The sequence below is a fragment of the Microplitis demolitor genome, chromosome 8 (assembly GCF_026212275.2).
Source record: "Microplitis demolitor isolate Queensland-Clemson2020A chromosome 8, iyMicDemo2.1a, whole genome shotgun sequence".
Taxonomy (NCBI): domain Eukaryota; kingdom Metazoa; phylum Arthropoda; class Insecta; order Hymenoptera; family Braconidae; genus Microplitis; species Microplitis demolitor.
In genome coordinates, this window is record NC_068552.1 from 1,878,621 (window position 1) to 1,898,232 (window position 19,612).

The 19,612-nt window shown below is 28.9% G+C and overlaps 1 protein-coding gene across 2 annotated transcripts in view; it reads right to left on the minus strand.

Moving 5' to 3' along the window:
* Positions 1–19,612, minus strand: part of LOC103571355 (sestrin-3) — a 142,753-nt gene that overhangs the window by 109,988 nt on the left and 13,153 nt on the right. Inside the window, exons 2-5 of one of the 2 annotated variants that reach the window (XM_014441331.2) lie at positions 11,176–11,272; positions 10,667–10,835; positions 7,052–8,183; positions 4,933–4,998 (exon numbers count right to left, since the gene is read on the minus strand). In XM_014441331.2, coding sequence (XP_014296817.1) covers positions 4,933–4,998; positions 7,052–8,183; positions 10,667–10,755 — 1,287 coding nt within the window. In that variant the 5' untranslated portion in view covers positions 10,756–10,835; positions 11,176–11,272. Of the gene's footprint in view, positions 1–4,932; positions 4,999–7,051; positions 8,184–10,666; positions 11,273–19,612 lie in introns of both variants that reach the window. The other variant, XM_014441329.2, reaches the window with a different exon arrangement.

Genomic DNA, 19,612 nt, shown 5'->3' on the forward strand with positions numbered 1-19,612 from the left:
ATTATACTAAATAATATAACACATTTTATATTACAATATAATTATTTATGTAAAAAGTCATATATATTGAAATAACTATTTTTTTCCCGTTTTAATTATATAATTATATATTATCAAAATATACAAACATGACATATAATATTATATGTTGGCATATATTCAAGCTATATGAACTCAATATATAGAAAATAATATTATAAACACATAAGTCATTTTATAATGTCAATATAAAAGCTAATATATATTATCGACCTATAAAATTTCAAGTCCAAAAGGCTTATTCCAAGCTTATATCAAGTTGTAAATCTAAAAAAGCTTAATTCAGTTTTTTTAAGTCAGAGTTGTAAATTGACATCCCCTGATTGAAACGCACTCTTACATGTAAACATCTATATGGTCAGATCTACTTAATATGTACTGAGATATCCATTCTTTCTTTATTAATCTGTACCTTATTTTCTTTCCTGAGTTAAACTGATAAATTGAATGTTTCTTTTCCCGATTAAAAAAATATTTATATTATATATTTTTAAGTATATTATTCAATATATAATGCGATATGTTGGAAAAATATAATGAAAATTATTTTTTAACTTCCCGCTAAGAAAATCGACGATTTTCAAAAATTTCGGGAAGTTATTGTTTTCACCCCGATTTTCGAAAATCGAGTTTTCATCAGATGTCGACGTTTTGAGGTCCTAGGAAGCTATTCTGACTATTTTCAGAATGATGTCCGAGTGTGTGTGTGTGAGTGTGTGTGTGTGTGTGTGTGTGTGTGTGTGTGTGTGTGTGTGTGTGTGTGTGTGTGTGTGTGTGTGTGTGTGTGTGTGTGTGTGTGTGTGTGTGTGTGTGTGTGTGTGTAAACTCTTTGTAACTTTTGAACTAATGAATCGATTTGGACGGTTGAGGTGGCAATCGAAAGAGCTTGTTGGCTATCAACTTTCTTGAAAATTTCAGATTATTTGATCGAATAGACTCGAAAATATTTGCGAATTACGAAAAAAAAAAAATTTGTTTTTTAGTTTTTTATTGATTTCTCAAAAACGACTTATACGATCGACTTCAAATTTTAATCAGCTCTAGAATTCAATAAAACGCGCCGATTGCCACGTCAACTATCAAAATCGATTGATTAATTCAAAAGATATCGGCGTTGAAAAGTTAAAAAAATAACATTTTATGTTATTTTTTCCGGATAAATCATAATATAACGTACTAAAATGTGCCTGATATCATATCAACTTATCTTTTCTATGGTTTCTTTTGATGATATAATGTCATCGAACTTGGTTTTTAGTTTAAATCATATTATCAACAAAAAAATCGATAAAACGTAGTTTTTAATATTTTTATCGGATATTTCATATTTTATTGTTTCTTACATGAGTCAAAATTTATTTAAATCTTGATTTTGATCCCCGACATTGATTTCTGCCTCAATACACTTATTTTACTGAACATAATCAGGAACTAAATTTTAAAAACCGCTTCATTGATGATTTTCGATTCTTAAATTTTCAAACTTCAGCATAACAGGTAACTTGTTAGAGCTTGAAAAGATCGTAAAAAAACAATTGCATGTGATAGCATTTTCGAGCTCGAAGAGCTCGAAAATATATCTACGCCAATGTTTTCGAGCTCTTTGAGGTCGAAAACAGCGGTAAGTTTTGGGGCTGGCCCGCAGGGTCAACCGACGCCCAGATTTTTTTTTATAGCAGTTACTATACTTCAACTATTCAGCTTTTAATAAACATAATCATAAAAAAAATTTTTTTTTTACTTTTAAGAGAGAAGGTCCTCTATAAAATAAATAGAAGGTCGTTTTGCGAAAATTTGAACCATAAGCCAGTAATTCGTAAAAAGCTTTGTATGACCCAACCTCTTGGTTCACTACTCAATTCAACAAATAAATATAATATTAAATGTTTACTTACCTGGTATCTTTTCTTCTTCAATATATTTATAACCGTAATAAAGAACAAAATAATTGAAAACAAAAAACTACATAACAATAATAGATGAAGTTAAACTTCAAGAACATTGCGAATGCTTCGCTTTGAGTTCAATAGAAAATTCACTTGAGCATCTCGTTATCGAGTAAAAATAGTTTACTTTGTATAGTATTAGATGAGGGTGCTCAAGAAATTTTATCATGAAAGTATTCTAATGAGGGAACAGCAAACAAATGATACTTAAATTCAAGTATCGATATTCTACTTTCCGATGAAAAGCATATCTTGAGTTTGTTGCGCAACGATATCCGATTGTTTTCAATTGAGTTTCAAGTTTCGGATTCATTTTAATAATACTATAAAGTAGCTTTTTGCATACAAATTGAATATGAAATGAACGTTAATATTATCGAAATCGATTATAAAAGTAAAAAAAAAAAAAAAGAAACAAAGGCGATTTTAAAGGGCTAAAATTAAATCATAAATATTGCAGTAGACAAAACAGCGGCACTATTCCATTCCTAGGGATGTAACTATGTTTTGATCTTGCTAACACATTGGTCTGAAATTGGCTTGTTTTACCGGGCTAGAGAGCTTTTGAAACTAATTATCCCAAGTGAGCCCTCAGTAGTTTGACTATGTATGATTTTAGTTGTCACGAGTAGACAAATCTGTTTAATTAAGTCTAATAGACATCTTTTGAACTCAGATAATCAGGTTTGCTTGGCATTAAAAGTTTCCTGTGATTTGACAGCAAATTTTTGACAACCAGACCGTCCAACTTTTGACAACTAAATGAATATGACGAACTACAAGTTGACGTCAATCTACTGCCGCAATCTAACGGTGAGTTGACGCAAAAGTTTGACATCAAGTTGTTTACGAAATAATTGAAGAGCAAAAAATACTTTCAAATCGAGCAGCAAGGGGATGTCAACTAATGCAACACTAATTTATTGACATCATTTTGGTGTCAAGTTGGAGAAGTAGATTGAAGTCAATTTCTTAACTGTTAACTAGGATATCAGCCCTCAACTAAGAGTTTCTTATCAGAAAGTTAATGTCGGTAAAAATCGACTTGACAGCAATTTTACACTTTGTAGCTCATAAAATTTGGCGTTAACTTTTCCATAAGATCGACATCAATTTGCTGCCGTATTCTATAGAGAAATTGACACAGAAAGTTTTCATCAAATTGTTTATAGTAAATTGAAAAACTGTAGCATGGAAATGACAAATTTTTGCATTCAACTTAACAACAAGTTGCAGTAGTAGATTTACGTGACGACAACCTTCTGGTTAAGTTGTCAACACTTTGTAGCCTAAAGTTACAAAGACTAAAGTTGTCGTCAAGTTGATGTCAACTAATGGATGCCAATTTCTGACTATCTGACAATGATAAAAACACTATTATAATCGCCTTTGTCTATCGCAAGTTGGTTGATAAGTGTATCAGTTTTTTCTACAGTCGGTAAATAAAATTCCTTTACATGCATTTTTTTTACAAAAGTATGACTATATTAATTCTAGTTTAAATTAATTGAAAACTACAAAAAAAAAACTAGTGTTAATAAACAACCTTTGTTCTCAAATAAATGATCGTAATCATTCACTGTAACTAAGAATATGTAATTCTTGAATTCATGCAAAAAACGTAAAATTCGCATATACATATAAATATAAATTAATCACAAAATAAACATCTTTCCTATTATCTTTTAACGGAAAGTAAAAGACCCATTACCCGCTCACTTTTCATTAGAGTGAAATTAAACCACAATATAAATTGGTACTCTGATAGCACGAGTTGCTTGTAAAAAAGTTAGTATGCATTAGTTTGCGACCAACTTGATGACAACTTAAGCTTTTGCAACTTTTGGCTACAAGTTACCGCCAACTTTCTGAGAAAGTTGACGCCAAGGGAAAGCCGCAATTCGAAAGCAAGTTTCTGAGAAAATTGATGGCAACTCTTCGTCAACTTATGATTGTCAACTTTTGCCACCAACTTACTCAAAAAGTGACTGTCATTTTTTGGATTTATAACTTTTGCCAGCTTTTTCAGAAAGTGTCTATCAACTTTGGAAGTACAAACTTTTGCGGTCAACTTAGCGTCTAGCTGCAGCTGCTAGTTGGGCGCCAGTTTCTCGCCAACTTGGTTATCAGGGTATTGAAGACTATAACGTAACCTAAATTTAATCAAACACGACCGCTAAAGTAAAAAATGGCCGACTGAGCATGATTTTGAAAACAGTCGCACTTATTTCAAATTTCCCGTGTCAAAATATCTAACCTCAATTTAGCCTCATCGAACCCAAGTAAGGCTCGATCCACTTAGTAAAAAAAAGCATTCTGAGCCTCAAATGGTGTTCAAAAAGTGTCAATGAGCCTCAAATCATGCTCAAAGATCCTCATTAAGCCTCGATGAGCTTCAAATGAACCTCAACTACGTAATTTAAATTCGAATAGTATTATTTGAGGTTCTTTAAAGCTTTTTGAACATTATATAAGGCTCAAAATCCTTTTTTTACTCATTGAGGCTGGATTGAGGCTTACTTGGGTTCTATGAGGCTAAATATCTCGACCCAGGTCACAATAAATTATAAAATACTTCTATCAATGATAATTTTTATATTTGAAATTTTTTTTCTGTATAAATTACAAAAACTCATTAATTAGTTAAAGTGATTGACTAACGCTAATGATCACGTATAGGGTCTTTTACCGTTATATTTACTTGGAATACGCAAACATTGCTCGAAATGTTTTTTAAGCTTAAATGCTATTTGTCATCTTTTATAAAACGATAACATTTACATTAGCATCCAATTAATTCGAATAGCACTATTAACCGTAAATATTGAATATTTTTAAATTGAATCAACACGAATTATCTTTCCATAATAAGTTTCCTTTGAAACATAAGAAACCGAGCAATGTTGTTTGTAAAATAGTATTCGAATCAGTAAAATTAAAAACTTACCTCTGAGCTGGGAATGAATGCACTGGGTCCATTATAAGTTGGTATCGGAATTGATAACTCACGTTCCTGAAATTTAAATATAATTATAGAATACTCAGTCGTCAGATTTATTCATTGAGCAATCGAATCATTTGCTCTGATTGACTAACTAGATTTTATTTGGACTGAATGATCTGTCTTCATACTTTTAAGATGATTTTAAACTGTTTGAGATGCAATAGATCGAAAACAGACAAATAACATAATAGGGAGGAAAAGAAAACAGGGTACTTGCGAAAATAGTGTTTTTAACTACTCGAATACAGTGTAGAGTACTCCCCTCCTTACCCAGCCCGTTTTGCCCTCCTATTATGAGAAAAAAGACTGATTTTGAAAGACAACTAAAACCAGACCAAAAATTGTTGAAAACAAGTCTGGAAATAGACTAAATGACGAAAAATATGAGCGAAATTCGATTAAAGTTCATATGTTACCTAAACACATATTTTCATTCGATCTAAAAGAGGTCTAATTTTTCGAGCTGGGGGAGTTGATCCAACTAAGTGCCGGTAGTAAATATTAAAATTTCTAAACTAATTTTTGGCTGTTAAGTTATTTAAAATCATAATAAGATGTGCCAAGTGAAATAGTTTAGTATAAAAATAACTTTCCAATCTTCCTATTTCGTATGTATCTCGTGCCAACACATAACGCATACTTAACAGAGTTACACATATTATATATTCTGTAATCGTATGAATTCATGACAAAATCATTCATAAAGAACCTGCTGTTTTCAATTTAAATTACTATACAACATTAAAAATAAATTACCGTATTGAAATTATTATTTCATTTCTTAGTTACCAAGAGATTAAAAATAATTTTTTTTTTTTTCATCAATTTAGAAATTTTCATACTAAGTAAAAAAGATAAATTTGTTAGAAAAATAATTTCTAACTTTTTGACATAAGAATTGAAAATTGACAACAAGTTAATGTTATCAATCTGATTTTTAAAAATTAATATTCCCGACCCGCATGAAAAAATGTATATTTTTATTTTATATACGAAAATATATAATTATATAAAACGGAAAAAATTTGTGTTTGAATATAATGTTCATTAAACTTGAAAATATATTTTTTCTTATAACATAAACTGTAAAAGAGTATATATTTTATTATAGAGCATTGTATATTTTCAAAATATAATTTCCCGTTTATAAATTCCAATATAATTAAATATAATCGAGACATATATTTTAAAGTATAGTAACTGCTATAAAAAAAAATAATTTTCATTATATTTTTCCAACATATCGCATTATATATTGGATAATATACTCAAAAACATATAGTATAAATATTTTTTTAATCGGGAAAATGAACATTCAATTTATCAGTTTAACTCAGGAAAGAAAATAAAGGTACAGATTAATAAAGAAAGAACGGATATCTCAGTACATATTAAATAGATCTGACCATATAAATGTTTACATGTAAGTGTGCGTTTCAATCAGGGGATGTCAATTTACAACTCTGACTTAAAAAAACTGAATTAAGCTTTTTTAGGTTTACAACTTGATATAGGCTTGGAATAAACCTTTTAGACTTTAAATTTTATAAGTCGATAATATATATCAGCTTATATATTAACATTATAAAATGACTTATGTGTTTATAATATAATTTTCAATATATGGAGTTCATATAGCTTGAATATATGCCAACATATAATATTATATATCATGTTTGTATATTTTGAAAATATATAATTATATAATTAAAACGGCAAAAAAATAGTTATTTTAACATATATGACTTCTTATATAAATAATTATATTGTAATATAAAATGTGTTATATTATTCAGTATAATTTTAGGACATAAGATTTTTTCATGCGAGTACAGCTATTATCTAATCAAATTTAATAGGTTATGTTCTTTAACCAATGTATGAATACCTTCGTTGCAGGGTAACCAATAGCCGTAAATTTCAAAATAACGAATAAAGCATCATTTTCTTCCGGTTTATGCCTTACTTCGAGTTAATCACGTATTTTTATGAGTCAGCCCGCGAGCAAAGTTCAGTCTACCGGGTTAATTAACATTCGCATCTATTTTTTAAATCAACTCACCTTGATCATTTGCAGAATTTCCATGCACTTTACCCTGACATTTTTGAACGGGCAGTTAACAGTGAGTCGGAGGATGATTGGAAGATGTAGCGTCACAAGTTTCAAATAATCAGTTGATTGAGTGAGAGATCGAGGAAATTCTAAAGCGTTTCCTATATTCAACATTCTGCCCACGTCGCCAGGAGTGAATTCGACTTTTTCCAGCATTTTATCATCCTTTATAGTCATGTCTTCATCTTGTAAGTATTCTTCATTATCAATAGAATAGTCATTTTCAGCAACTTGATCGGGAATACACTCAAGCTTTTTGGTTACTTTACTATTTTTTATCACCATGTCGCGATCGTGTATAAATTTTTTATCACTACTGGAATAGGTACAATAATCTTCATCACATTTTTTATCACTAGGTCCTGGTTGCTCCAGAAACCATAAATTATCATTTTTACATGGCGTAGAAGTATTAGATTTAGGAATGAAACCTTCTAAAGTATTAAATACTATTCCGTCATTATTATTTTTCTTATTTGTGTTATGTTCAGTATAACTGTCTTGAATATGCCAATTTTTACAAGCCGCGTTCTCTAACTGAGTGACTTTTGGTATATTTAGTGATAAGTTATTTTCGCGACTTGTGTTAAAGAAACTTGCGTTATCTAGTTTATCATCAAATTTTGGACTTTTTCCATATTTTTTAGTATCTGAATCTTGATCGTCTGTTCCTAGTTGTTTTTGTTTCGCGCCTTTTATTTTTACAGACCGACTGGTTGTTTCTTCGGCATCATCTAACGCTTCGATGGATGAACATGCGAATATCATTTCGTCGCTTTTATTAGTAACGTTAAATTTTATTTTTATATTCGTAGAATTTAAATCCTGGATATCAAATTTATTTTCATCTAAAGATGAAGACTGTAAGCAACTATCATCAGCAGTCTTGGAAATGAGATTGTCAACAGAATCTTTAATAATATCTTCTTGGAATGAAGGATGTGGATTATGGGTAGTTGGGCTTTCTGGGAAAAAATTTTCTGTTTTATAGCTTTTTAGAAAACGTCTTCGATTTTTACGATGGTAATTATAATAATTCTGATGGTCTGCACATTTTGATGAATTCACACTTGTATCATTTCTGAAGCATAACAAAAAAAGTGAACTTTAAACAATAAATTTTAAAAACGCAATTACCCAAACGGAACTAAAAAAAAAAGGTTCGAAAATCCAAAAGTAATTATATTATCATTAGGGGTGTGCGAATCTTGTACGACTCGAATAGTTAGAGACGAATATCGAATAGTTCGGTGGATAAGGTACCCGCGGGTAATAAGGCCTAAGTGACAGAAATGATATTTAAAATAATCACTTCCGTCAAAGGCTACTCTAGTAGAAGAATCTTGCTTAGATATTACGACAAATTTATAGAATCCCGATACCACGTTCCCTGTCTTCTATATTTCATCATCCGTCATATGCTGTTGCGCAGAAGAAATTATAAAAAACAATCTAGTCTTCTGACTCTTAAAAAGTATTGTTGCTAAATTTAAGTGATTCATCTCTAATACCAATTATATTAACTATAGTTAAACTATTCCAGTTTGTTTAACCCGTAGGCCTTATTACCCTGCCGTAGTAAAATAAAGCCTATTCGTATGGTTTTTGTAAAAGTATTATTTTTTGTTTGTTTATGGTAAAAATTACCATTACTTCATTAGATTTTATGGCTAATCCCGTATAAAAATATCATATATGATAAACATATATTAAAAAATATATGTTACAGATATAAATATAAGTGATAATACATGAAATCTTATATAGAACTATATATAGATTTTGGCCGATTTTATTATATTTTTATATATGTTTTCTGCTATATGATTTCATATATTTTCGTATAAATTCAATATATTATTGATATATTTGAAAACTTATAATTTTAATATATTTAAAAATAAATGTTATTTATATATGGAAACAAATAAGAATACATATATAATTCATCATAATATGGCATGATATATGTACCATATATGTAAAAGTATTATTTTTTGTTTGTTTATGGTAAAAATTACCATTACTTCATTAGATTTTATAGCTTATTGAAATAAAAATATCATATATGATAAACATATATTAAAAAATATATGTTACAGATATAAATATATATGTGATAATACATGAAATCTTATATAGAACTATATATAGATTTTGGCCGATTTTATTATATTTTTATATATGTTTTCTGCTATATGATTTCATATATTTTCGTATAAATTCAATATATTATTGATATATTTGAAAACTTATAATTTTAATATATTTAAAAATAAATGTTATTTATATATGGAAACAAATAAGAATACATATATAATTCATCATAATATGGCATGATATATGTACCATATATTTAACTTTATAAATTTTTGTATATTTTTCGATATATAGAACCATATAAGTCTCCCCATATATGTAAGAATAAATAAAATCTATTCTTTTCTGTCTTCCTCTCTCTGTTATAAGATTCAAACATTGTGTTCAGAATATATATATGTGTGCTAGCTCACAAATTTACATATATAATTATCAATATATGTAATACATATATGTGCTAACTTATAAGTTTACATATATGATCATAAATATATATAATACATGTATTAACTTATAAACTTACGTATATAATTAATTATATTAAAACAGTATATTATATATAAGAAAATATATATCGTTTTTGGCCACTTATATGGTCCCATATTGATCATATATTTTTCCATATATATTTATCATATATGGTATTTTCATGCGGGATGTATTGAAATGAAGATTAATGATACATTTCGATAATTAAATGCAATATTTTCGATTCTATTCAAAATCACCCTTAGCTAGGCCTTATTACCCGTCGGTACCTTAATATCATTCCACCTGAGAAATTAAATTTATGACTTTATTAAATTGAAAAACTATTATATTATTATATTTGTACCTTAAAATAGTCCATATGATCATGAATTCAATGAACGTGAGATTTTAAAAAATTCGAATATATTCGAATCTTTCAAATTATCTGAATATTTTGAACGCATTAAAGTTGGGCATTTATAGAAACTGGCACTTCTAATGAAAGTGATAAATATATTTATAGATTGATTCATTTCAATATATATGAAGAAAAACGCGGTTAAAAGTTTGTTTACAGCAACGTCATTTAGTCTGTGCGTCTGTTTGTTACCAGTATAGAGTTCTTCAGATGCAATTAATAATTTCAAACTTTTTTCTACAAGTTTCCGTTCATCCTTAAGGAAATTAGGAGTTTGGACTTTTGAAAAATCGATTTTTTTGTATTTTCTTATAGTTAAACATTTCAAGAATATAATTCCAAAATTTCAAAATTCTTTAATAAATTATCTTAGTACTTGTATACAATTAATCCCATGTTAGTATAATTATAAAAGTGTAGATATGATTTAACGTGGGTGAATTAGTCGAAAAAAATAATTTCCGAATTAATGGGTAACTTTTAGTTGACTTAAATTTAAAAAATTTTTTTAGCGCCACTTGGGTAAGAAAAATTAAAAAATTGAAAATTTGTTTATATGTTTATTAATGACTTACCTGTTGCCTTGATTTTTGCACTTAATTGGATTACACTTTTGTTGTCTTCCCTCCTTGCTGTTCTCCCAATGATCTGGGCTTGCCAACATGTCAAGCCACTCCCAGACGATGATGTGAGCTTTGGCCAAATTCCGATCTCGTAATCTTTCATTTTGAACTTTGCAGAGAGCTAAAAATTTTTGAACTATCTCAAAATCGTCACTACCATTAGAGTCATTGCTTCCAATTGATATATTCAAATCAGCGTTTTGCATATTTCAATTATCTTTGTTATTGTTTTAAATAGGAAATAGGTTAAACCCTATTCGAAAAAGCAGTATTTAGAGGTATTTTAGTGAAGCAATAGTATCTACAATAGCATAAAGTGTGCAACTAATGGTTACTGACAGAGTGCACGGGTTTCGCAAATGAAAATATGTAAATTAAATCAAGAAAGAAATAGCGTCATATCATTCACAAAGATAAATATAAAAAATTAGTAAGCACATTGCGTTAAAACTTAAGATTACTTTATTATCCCAAACATATCCCCTAATATTTCTTCTTTATTCAATGTTAGTTCGTTTTTCTTTGCTTCACTTCTTGCTTGATTGCAGGAATCGATTTCTGAAAAAAAAGAAACAAAAAAACCATAAAATTATCAAATTTTAACTATAAAATAGGAACTTTTCCTGTTGTAGTTACAACGATGGGTGCCACAACCTGTGCCTAACACAGGTTACACGACACACACTTACATCAGAAGTAAAAGTATGCAGCGACACGTATGAATAAACAAATTATAGATAAAAGTTACGTTCGGAGAAAAGTAGGAATGAAGAACATTGATGGATAATGTCCGTTCTGATGAACGTAATCTTTGAATTAAGTTCCCTTCGATAAACCAAACATTCGGTTAAAGTGAGATGTGTAGAAATGGAACAACGGAAAACGAGACGTTTGTAGAAACGGAGGAACGAAGAACGTGACATGTGAACAGCATGCGAAATGGTGAACGTAAGGTTTGTTAACGGTGACGTATGTTGAAAAACCTTACGTTCACCATTTCGCACACTGTCCACATGTCACGTTCTTCGTTACTCCGTTTCTACAAACGTTTCGTTCTCCTTTACCCGCGTTTATTCAAACGTCACATTCTCCGTTCCTCCGTTTCTACAAATGACGTTCTCCGTTCTTCCGCTACTCCAAATCTCACTTTAACCAAACTTCGGTTTATCGAAGGGAACTTCAGAGAATACGTTCATGAGAACGCACATTATACATCAATGACGTTCTTCATTCCTACGTTTCTCCAAACGTAACTTTTATTTGTGGTTCGTTTCATACTCGTCACTACACACTCTTACTTTTGATGCAAGTGTGCATTTCGTGTAATCTCTATTCGACATAGGTTGTGGCGCCCACAACGACACCAAATTCAAAGGAAAATTTTAACCCGCCCTTAGAAATTGTTTGTATTATAAATTGAGACAGAAAATTTTCTTATGGGAAAAAAAAGTTTTGTTGTCATTGCATAATAGAAAATTTTTATTGCGCCAAGGAATTCTATTTTTCTGGGTACGGGTTATTGAAAAAAATTGTTATGCATTGAGAGCCATTTATAACCATAATAAATATCCGTAGTAAAGCAAATAATTTCGAGAAATATACTTTCCAGGCCGGCAACGAGAGAAAAAATGTGATCAATATGGTAACCACCTCATTGCGTGTTCATGTTAGTACAATTATATATGAAAAGGCAAATATACTACAATCTTGTGAACATTTATCATAGATATGAATGATGTCCGCATATAATAAATAAAAGCTATAATTATGTGACAAAAGCACGATAATTTTGTATTTAATCTTAATGATTATTTTTAGTCTCTAATTTTCTTGAAGTATGAGAAAATTACGAGAAATTTACGATGAAAAAACAATCTGTTTTTCATAAAAATATTTGACAGTGACAACAAAAAAATAACAAATAAAAGTAAAGTGAGACGCATTCTTTAATAATTAATTGCGTATGAAAATTAACTAAATATCGAAGTAATATACTACATTTTTACACAATTTCATTGTATTTTAAATAAAGTAATGAACTTTGCCTTCTATTAACAGAATATCTATTGACAGATTATCTAAGAATTATTGCTTGTTTATTAAATAGGAAATTATGCAAGTAGAAAATCGAAATCTTAACGAATTATCTCAATCTATAGAATTCGATTTATTATTTCATGCCTCGACTGCGAAGCATTTAGTGGGATTTACTGTCGAATAGCCACCGTTTCGCAAAGTGTTCGCATAAAGTCATTTCAATAACTCAAAGGATTAGTCGACTGCGTACTTATTAATGATTTTGGAACCTCTAAAGTCTGATTAATGCGATGGTCGATTTTTTTATTAAATGTAATTGTTTATAGTTATCGACAAATTCAGTTAAAAAGTTTATTATAGTAACGTCTTCTAGGATGTATGGAAGTCGCCTGGACTTAAGCCGTCACAATCAATGAATTAACCTAATTCTTGTTGTAGAAATTCATTCTTGGAATGAACCCTATTGAATATCAGCTGCCAACTCTTTACCATTTATACGATATCAGTAAAAATCTATGAATTTTCTGAGATGTTTTCTTAAAATTTATCATTCATGTCATTCTGTCTTTTTTTCACATTTACATTCGTATACCTCGCTCTCTTTTCTATACGTATACTATCTATCTATTTTATTTATGTTCTACTAGCGCCTCCTATAAGAAACTGAATTAACTGTCAGTTTGTTTATTATCTTTTAAATTTATTTTGGTTTAAAGGTTAGCTTTTATTTTAAATTAGCATTTGAGGTGTGCACTTTTGAACTTTTAAACATTTTTTGTTATTTGTTCTCGTAAACTATTTGACCGATCGACTTCGAAATCGAATCAGATCTAATTCTTGATGAGCCTTTTCAATTACCGCCAAGTACGTCTCAACTGGTTGATTCCTTCCAAAGACGGATGGAATCCCATTCGAAAATAGTTAGAATAACTTCCGAGGATCTCAAAACGTCGAAATTTGATGAAAACTCGATTTCTTTTAATACTATCTATCTATTTTACTTATGTTCTACTAGCACAGCTGCCAATTGGTTTATTACCTTTTTAATTTATTTTGTTTTAAAGGTTAGCTTTTGTATTAAATGAGCATTTGGCGCGTGCACTTTTGGATTTGCTAAAACTTTTTACGACATTATTTATGAAGATGATTGTAAATGTTAGCCAAGAACACAATACATTTTCGACAATGATTTATAGTCTTGCTAGATATTTCAGCACAATCATGACATTGACGTAGAGCAAACTCCAATCACCTTTTCGTTTACCAAACCGGAACGGTAACTGCTGATCCGATACGCATAAACATGTAACTATATATTTTAGTTACACATACTATTATACTATTTTGATTGATATTAGAGGCTATAGATCGACCAATCAATGTATCTATTGAACACTAATAACAAATGAAAGTAATTCAATACATATTGCGTATTTCATTTAAATTTTTTCAATAGCTCATTTATTTTTATAATCTCATATATATTGTAGTTTGAATGAAGTCAATAGTTGTTATTTGTACACTTTTTTTTTATTATGTCTACATATATACTCCATATATAATTGCAGTATTCTGTATTTGATTTTATTATCTTTTCAACGCATCGTGTAAATGCAAATATCACTAATTAATTCATTTTCTGATTTATTATTTATACCTATCTCTTATATGATATTATTATCTATTATGATTATTTATCACACGGAAAAAACAGAATATTAAACATTAATAACTAATAGTAAAAAGTGGAATCTGTTATCAATAATTACTATTATGTGCTTAATGCAAAGTAGTTTACTAATTTTTGTAGATTCCTAAAAACTATCAATTATTTCAAAAAGTAAAATATTATTACTTTTAGGTATAATACGTGACTTATTAGTGTAAGTTTATTAATTTATGGCATAATCTATGAAAAAGTAATGATTGGTCAAATTAAGAATTGCTATCTTAGATACTGATTTTTCCGGCCGGAAATTGCTAAAGTTACAAACTTTTATTTTATAAATTCGATATCACTGATCAATTATTAGCTTAAAATGTCATTTATTCATCATTATAAATTAATTTACACTATACATAAATCGAATAAGTGGTAAATAATAAAATGAAAAATTAGTATACTAGATACTGATTTTGTTGCTCATAAAAATACCGAAAATTTTTAACTCTTATTTTATAAATTCTATCCCATTGACTAATAATTAATATAAAATGTTATTTATCCGTTATTATAAATTAATTTATTATATACATATATCGAATAAGTGGTAAATAATAAAATGAAAAATTCGTATACTAGATCTTTATATATTAATATGTACGTTTACTAATTTTTCGGTTCCTCATTTTTTAAATTTTTGTATTTTTATTTGAATAGTAATAACTAGATACCAATTTATCGATTGTTTTTCATATTAATTATATTGTACGAAATTACAAATTTCGCTCTTCTGTGTATCAAATTTTAATATAAATAATAGCCTTTTGTAACATATAATGATCCTGGTTTGATATTAGTATCGAATATACTAATTTTAAGTCGAAAGTAAACTACAAACTATTCAAATTTTGAGTATCATTTTTTTCCGTGTACGATAATTCACACGAAAAAAAAAACTCAGAATAAGTTCAGCCAAGTTTGAGATATTACTTAAGAAATAAATTATTTGATTACACGTTTAACTTGTTTTGAAAAGCCATCGTTGCCTTTAAATTAATGTGAAGTTATATACACTTCTTTGGTTACATGACGAAACTTTAGCACGAAGTACTTTAATAGTCGCGTGACCACTAAACAACATTATCACTCATTGTTACTACAATGAATTTTAATCTCAGAAAAACCAGAAAAAAACTTACTTCTTTGAACTTTAATAATAATTATTAGCAATAAAAATTATGTACAATTTTTTTAAAAATTATTATCATAAATTTTATTATAAAATATCATGGTAATAATAAGTTGCTTTAAACAATGACTACCTTGATTAGCTCACAATAATTAAATACAGTTACTTACAAACTATATCTTTAACTCTAATCAATATAGTTATCTTTCTACAAATAATACTCTAACACAGTTGTTACGTTTTATGGTGCACGTATACATTTCACTAATTTAATAATTAATTATTAAAAATAATAAAAAATCATGTTACCGTTTGTTTAAAAATAATTTACAAAAACTGATCAGAAACTCAACTTTGTTTATCAAATTACTTGAATCAAAATTCAAATTGAATCAATTTAAAATAAAATATGCTATAATAAATTATATATCGATACTGCCATACAAATATGCCCTATCCCACATTTGGGAAATTTTTCAAGAGTCGATAAAAACGTTTCACGGTCGGTAAAGAAAAATTATTTGTATTATGTTTACATTGGTATAACCTACAAATTTATTTTCATGTTTTCATAAAATACAGGCAGTAAAGAATATATACTTTTGAATTATATGCTGTAAGCGGAGTCAAAAATTATGCATCATTACCTTCTTACTCATGTTGTTAATTGCTTCCTTGAAATTAACTTACAATCAAAAATGTTAAGCGTGACTTAACCTATACGAATGTGGGGTCCGACATATTAGCATGCGCGAAAGTCTGCGCGTGGGATACGACATTGGAATATTTATTCAAAAATACTAAATAAACAATTTGACCTCGAAAATTTTGACATAAGCCGCACATTGTTACAATGATTACATTTTTTAAAAAAAGTGAAAATGTCAAATTTTGTGGAATACGACATATTAGAATGGCAGCCCTGATTAAAAAAAGAGATTTAAAAAAATTCGAAATACTTTTGAATACCTTGAATACTTTTGAATCCCTCTTCTTATGGGAATTTAACATTGCAAATCATTTTAAATCCCTTTTTTTAAACAGGGAGTAGCGATATGTCTTCTTTTCAACAATAAGCATTTTATTTTACTTTCATTTTTTTTATTTCGTTTCTTACACAGTTTTTTTTGCGTTTCTGAATACCGTTATAAACCTCTTGAAGACAAGAATCACTTCAATTTTTTTTCCTATCCATATCTACTTCCATACTTTCACGATCCCAGTTCTTCGCAGCTAACCTGTTGATAACTTCAATTTTGAAATATCATTCCCTACAGATATTTTTCAATTAATTTTTTTTTTTTTATAGAGATACTATGTTAACATTCCTATACAATGAAAAAAAAATTTCAAGTTCAACTCCATTTTAATCATTTATTGGATAATTCCTCTATTATATACAATAACCTTTGATAAACTGAAGGAACGTTGCAAAATCCAAATATTCAAACTACAGTGTCCTTAAAAACTATTTTCAACTTCCCGCTATAAAAACTGGAATTTTTTGAAAAAACGGGAGACTGGTTGCGGTTCGATTTAAAAAAATCGAGTTTTCATCAAATTTCGACGTTTTGAGATCCTCGGAAGTTATTCTAACTATTTTCGAATGGGATTCCATCCGTCTTTGGAAGGAATCAACCAATTGAGACGTACTTGGCGGTAATTGAAAAGGCTCATCAAGAATTAGATCTGATTCGATTTCGAAGTCGATCGGTCAAATAGTTTACGAGAACAAAAAACAAAAAATGTTTAAAAGTTCAAAAGTGCACACCTCAAATGCTAATTCAAAATAAAAGCTAACCTTTAAACCAAAATAAATTTAAAAGATAATAAACAAACTGACAGTTGTTTCAGTTTCTTATAGGAGGCGCTAGTAGAACATAAATAAAATAGATAGATAGTATACGTATAGAAAACAAAGCGAGGTATACGAATGTAAATGTGAAAAAAAGACAGGATGACATGAATGATAAATTTTAAGAAAACATCTCAGAAAATTCATCGATTTTTACTGATATCGTATAAATGGGAAAAAGTTGGCAGCTGATATTCTATAGGGTTCATTCCAAGAATGAATTTCTACAACAAGAATTAGGTTAATTCATTGATTGTGACGGCTTAAGTCCAGGCGACTTTCATACATCCTAGAAGACGTTACTATAATAAACTTTTTAACTGAGTTTCTCGATAACTATAAACAATTACATTTAATAAAAAAATCGACCATCGCATTAATCAGACTTTAGAGGTTCCAAAATCATTAATAAGTACGCAGTCGACTAATCCTTTGAGTTATTGAAATGACTTTATGCGAACACTTTGCGAAACGGTGGCTATTCGACAGTAAATCCCACTAAATGTTTCGCAGTCGAGGCGTGCAATTAAAAATATATTTTTTTTTTTAGGTTGAATACATCATTTTTCCAGTTTACAAATTAAAAAATAAAAGAAAATAGTATTTGAAAAATTCAAAATCGCAAACGTTAGATGCTTCGAAAAAAAAGAAGATTTATCTATGTATATATATATATGATAGATATGATTAAACAAGGTTTTGTGATATACGTTTTAATAAAACCCCGCTACGGTTCTGTGTCACGATATACTTACTATGTACTTGATTATTACAGTTAACGTATCCGCTGTACACACCCATGAAGGATAATAAAAATATTTCCATTACTTTTATACATAGATAAAAAGTACATAACAAAATACAAATAAAAAATGACTAACATTTTATTGCTAAAACAGATGTAAAGCAGATATAGGTTATGCACGTAAACATCGTAAATCTAATCTTATACTCTATACCACTGACACGATCAGATAAAAAATGGATGCTAAATGAGAAAATTAAAATCCTCAATAGAACCATATTTAAAATTTACTATACCCTACATATGAGATATTCGTATATTAGTATACTCCTGGAATTATATAATATTTTTTTTATGGTTTGTCATATTCTTACACAAGATGTTCAAGCTTTCTACGTGAAATAGACAACAACACAATAGATTTACGTGAAAATAGTTTTTGACAACTAGAGATACTGATCACACAATAGCTTACTACAATGGTTGCATTTGGGAAATGAGGTCAAATCGTAAAAGTGTTATTATTAACCATACTTCTAAGAAATCCATGGAGAAATTATTCTCGTTTGAAATTCTATGGTGTTATAGTAAAGCCGGACCATGTTGACCACCTGCAGAAATTGAGAAAAGCATGTTGCCAAAAATACTATAAACATAGTAAAATTAACGACTACACTCTAAAACCAAGTGTGTTACAAACGTATTATTTTAACACATATTAAATGTATTCTATGTTTAAGGCCATAAGCAAAACTATAGATTTTTGTAGTCATTTAAAACACGTTTCACGATGTGTTCAATATCTATAGATTGCTTATGGCGTTTCAATGTTATTTGGCAAGTGTGTAAATTTTGACTACACACTTGGTTTTACAGTGCATATCACAAATTATTGAAAACAAGTAAATTTTACTTAGGTCATAGTAATTTTTGCATGAATTTACTTCAGTTTCCGTCAGGTGACTAACATTGACCTGCTTTACAAGGGCGCCATAGCATTTTAAACAAAAATAATTTCTTCGTGTAACTAATGACCAAAAAAACGCCGCTAACTGACTAAGTCTCATACAATTTTATATTAAAATACAACACTCTAATTAGTCAAAAGTGTGACTTAACCCTTTAGCACTTAACCTTAAAACTCTACTGTTCAGGCTGATTGTTGTCGAACTAAAGTAACCACGAAGCATTTGCGACAAGGCCATATCATAGAAAAAAAAAGGATTTTTTCTTTTCAATATTCAGCTTAGCCATATAAACATTCCTAACTACGGCACTTCAATTCAATTTATCAACACACATGTGTAGATCAATGCGACGTCAAGCGAATTTTCTAACCTTAAATATCTCCATTAATTAATACCATGGCACCAAAGTTCTGTTAAGTAAATAGTAAAACACGTGTAAAA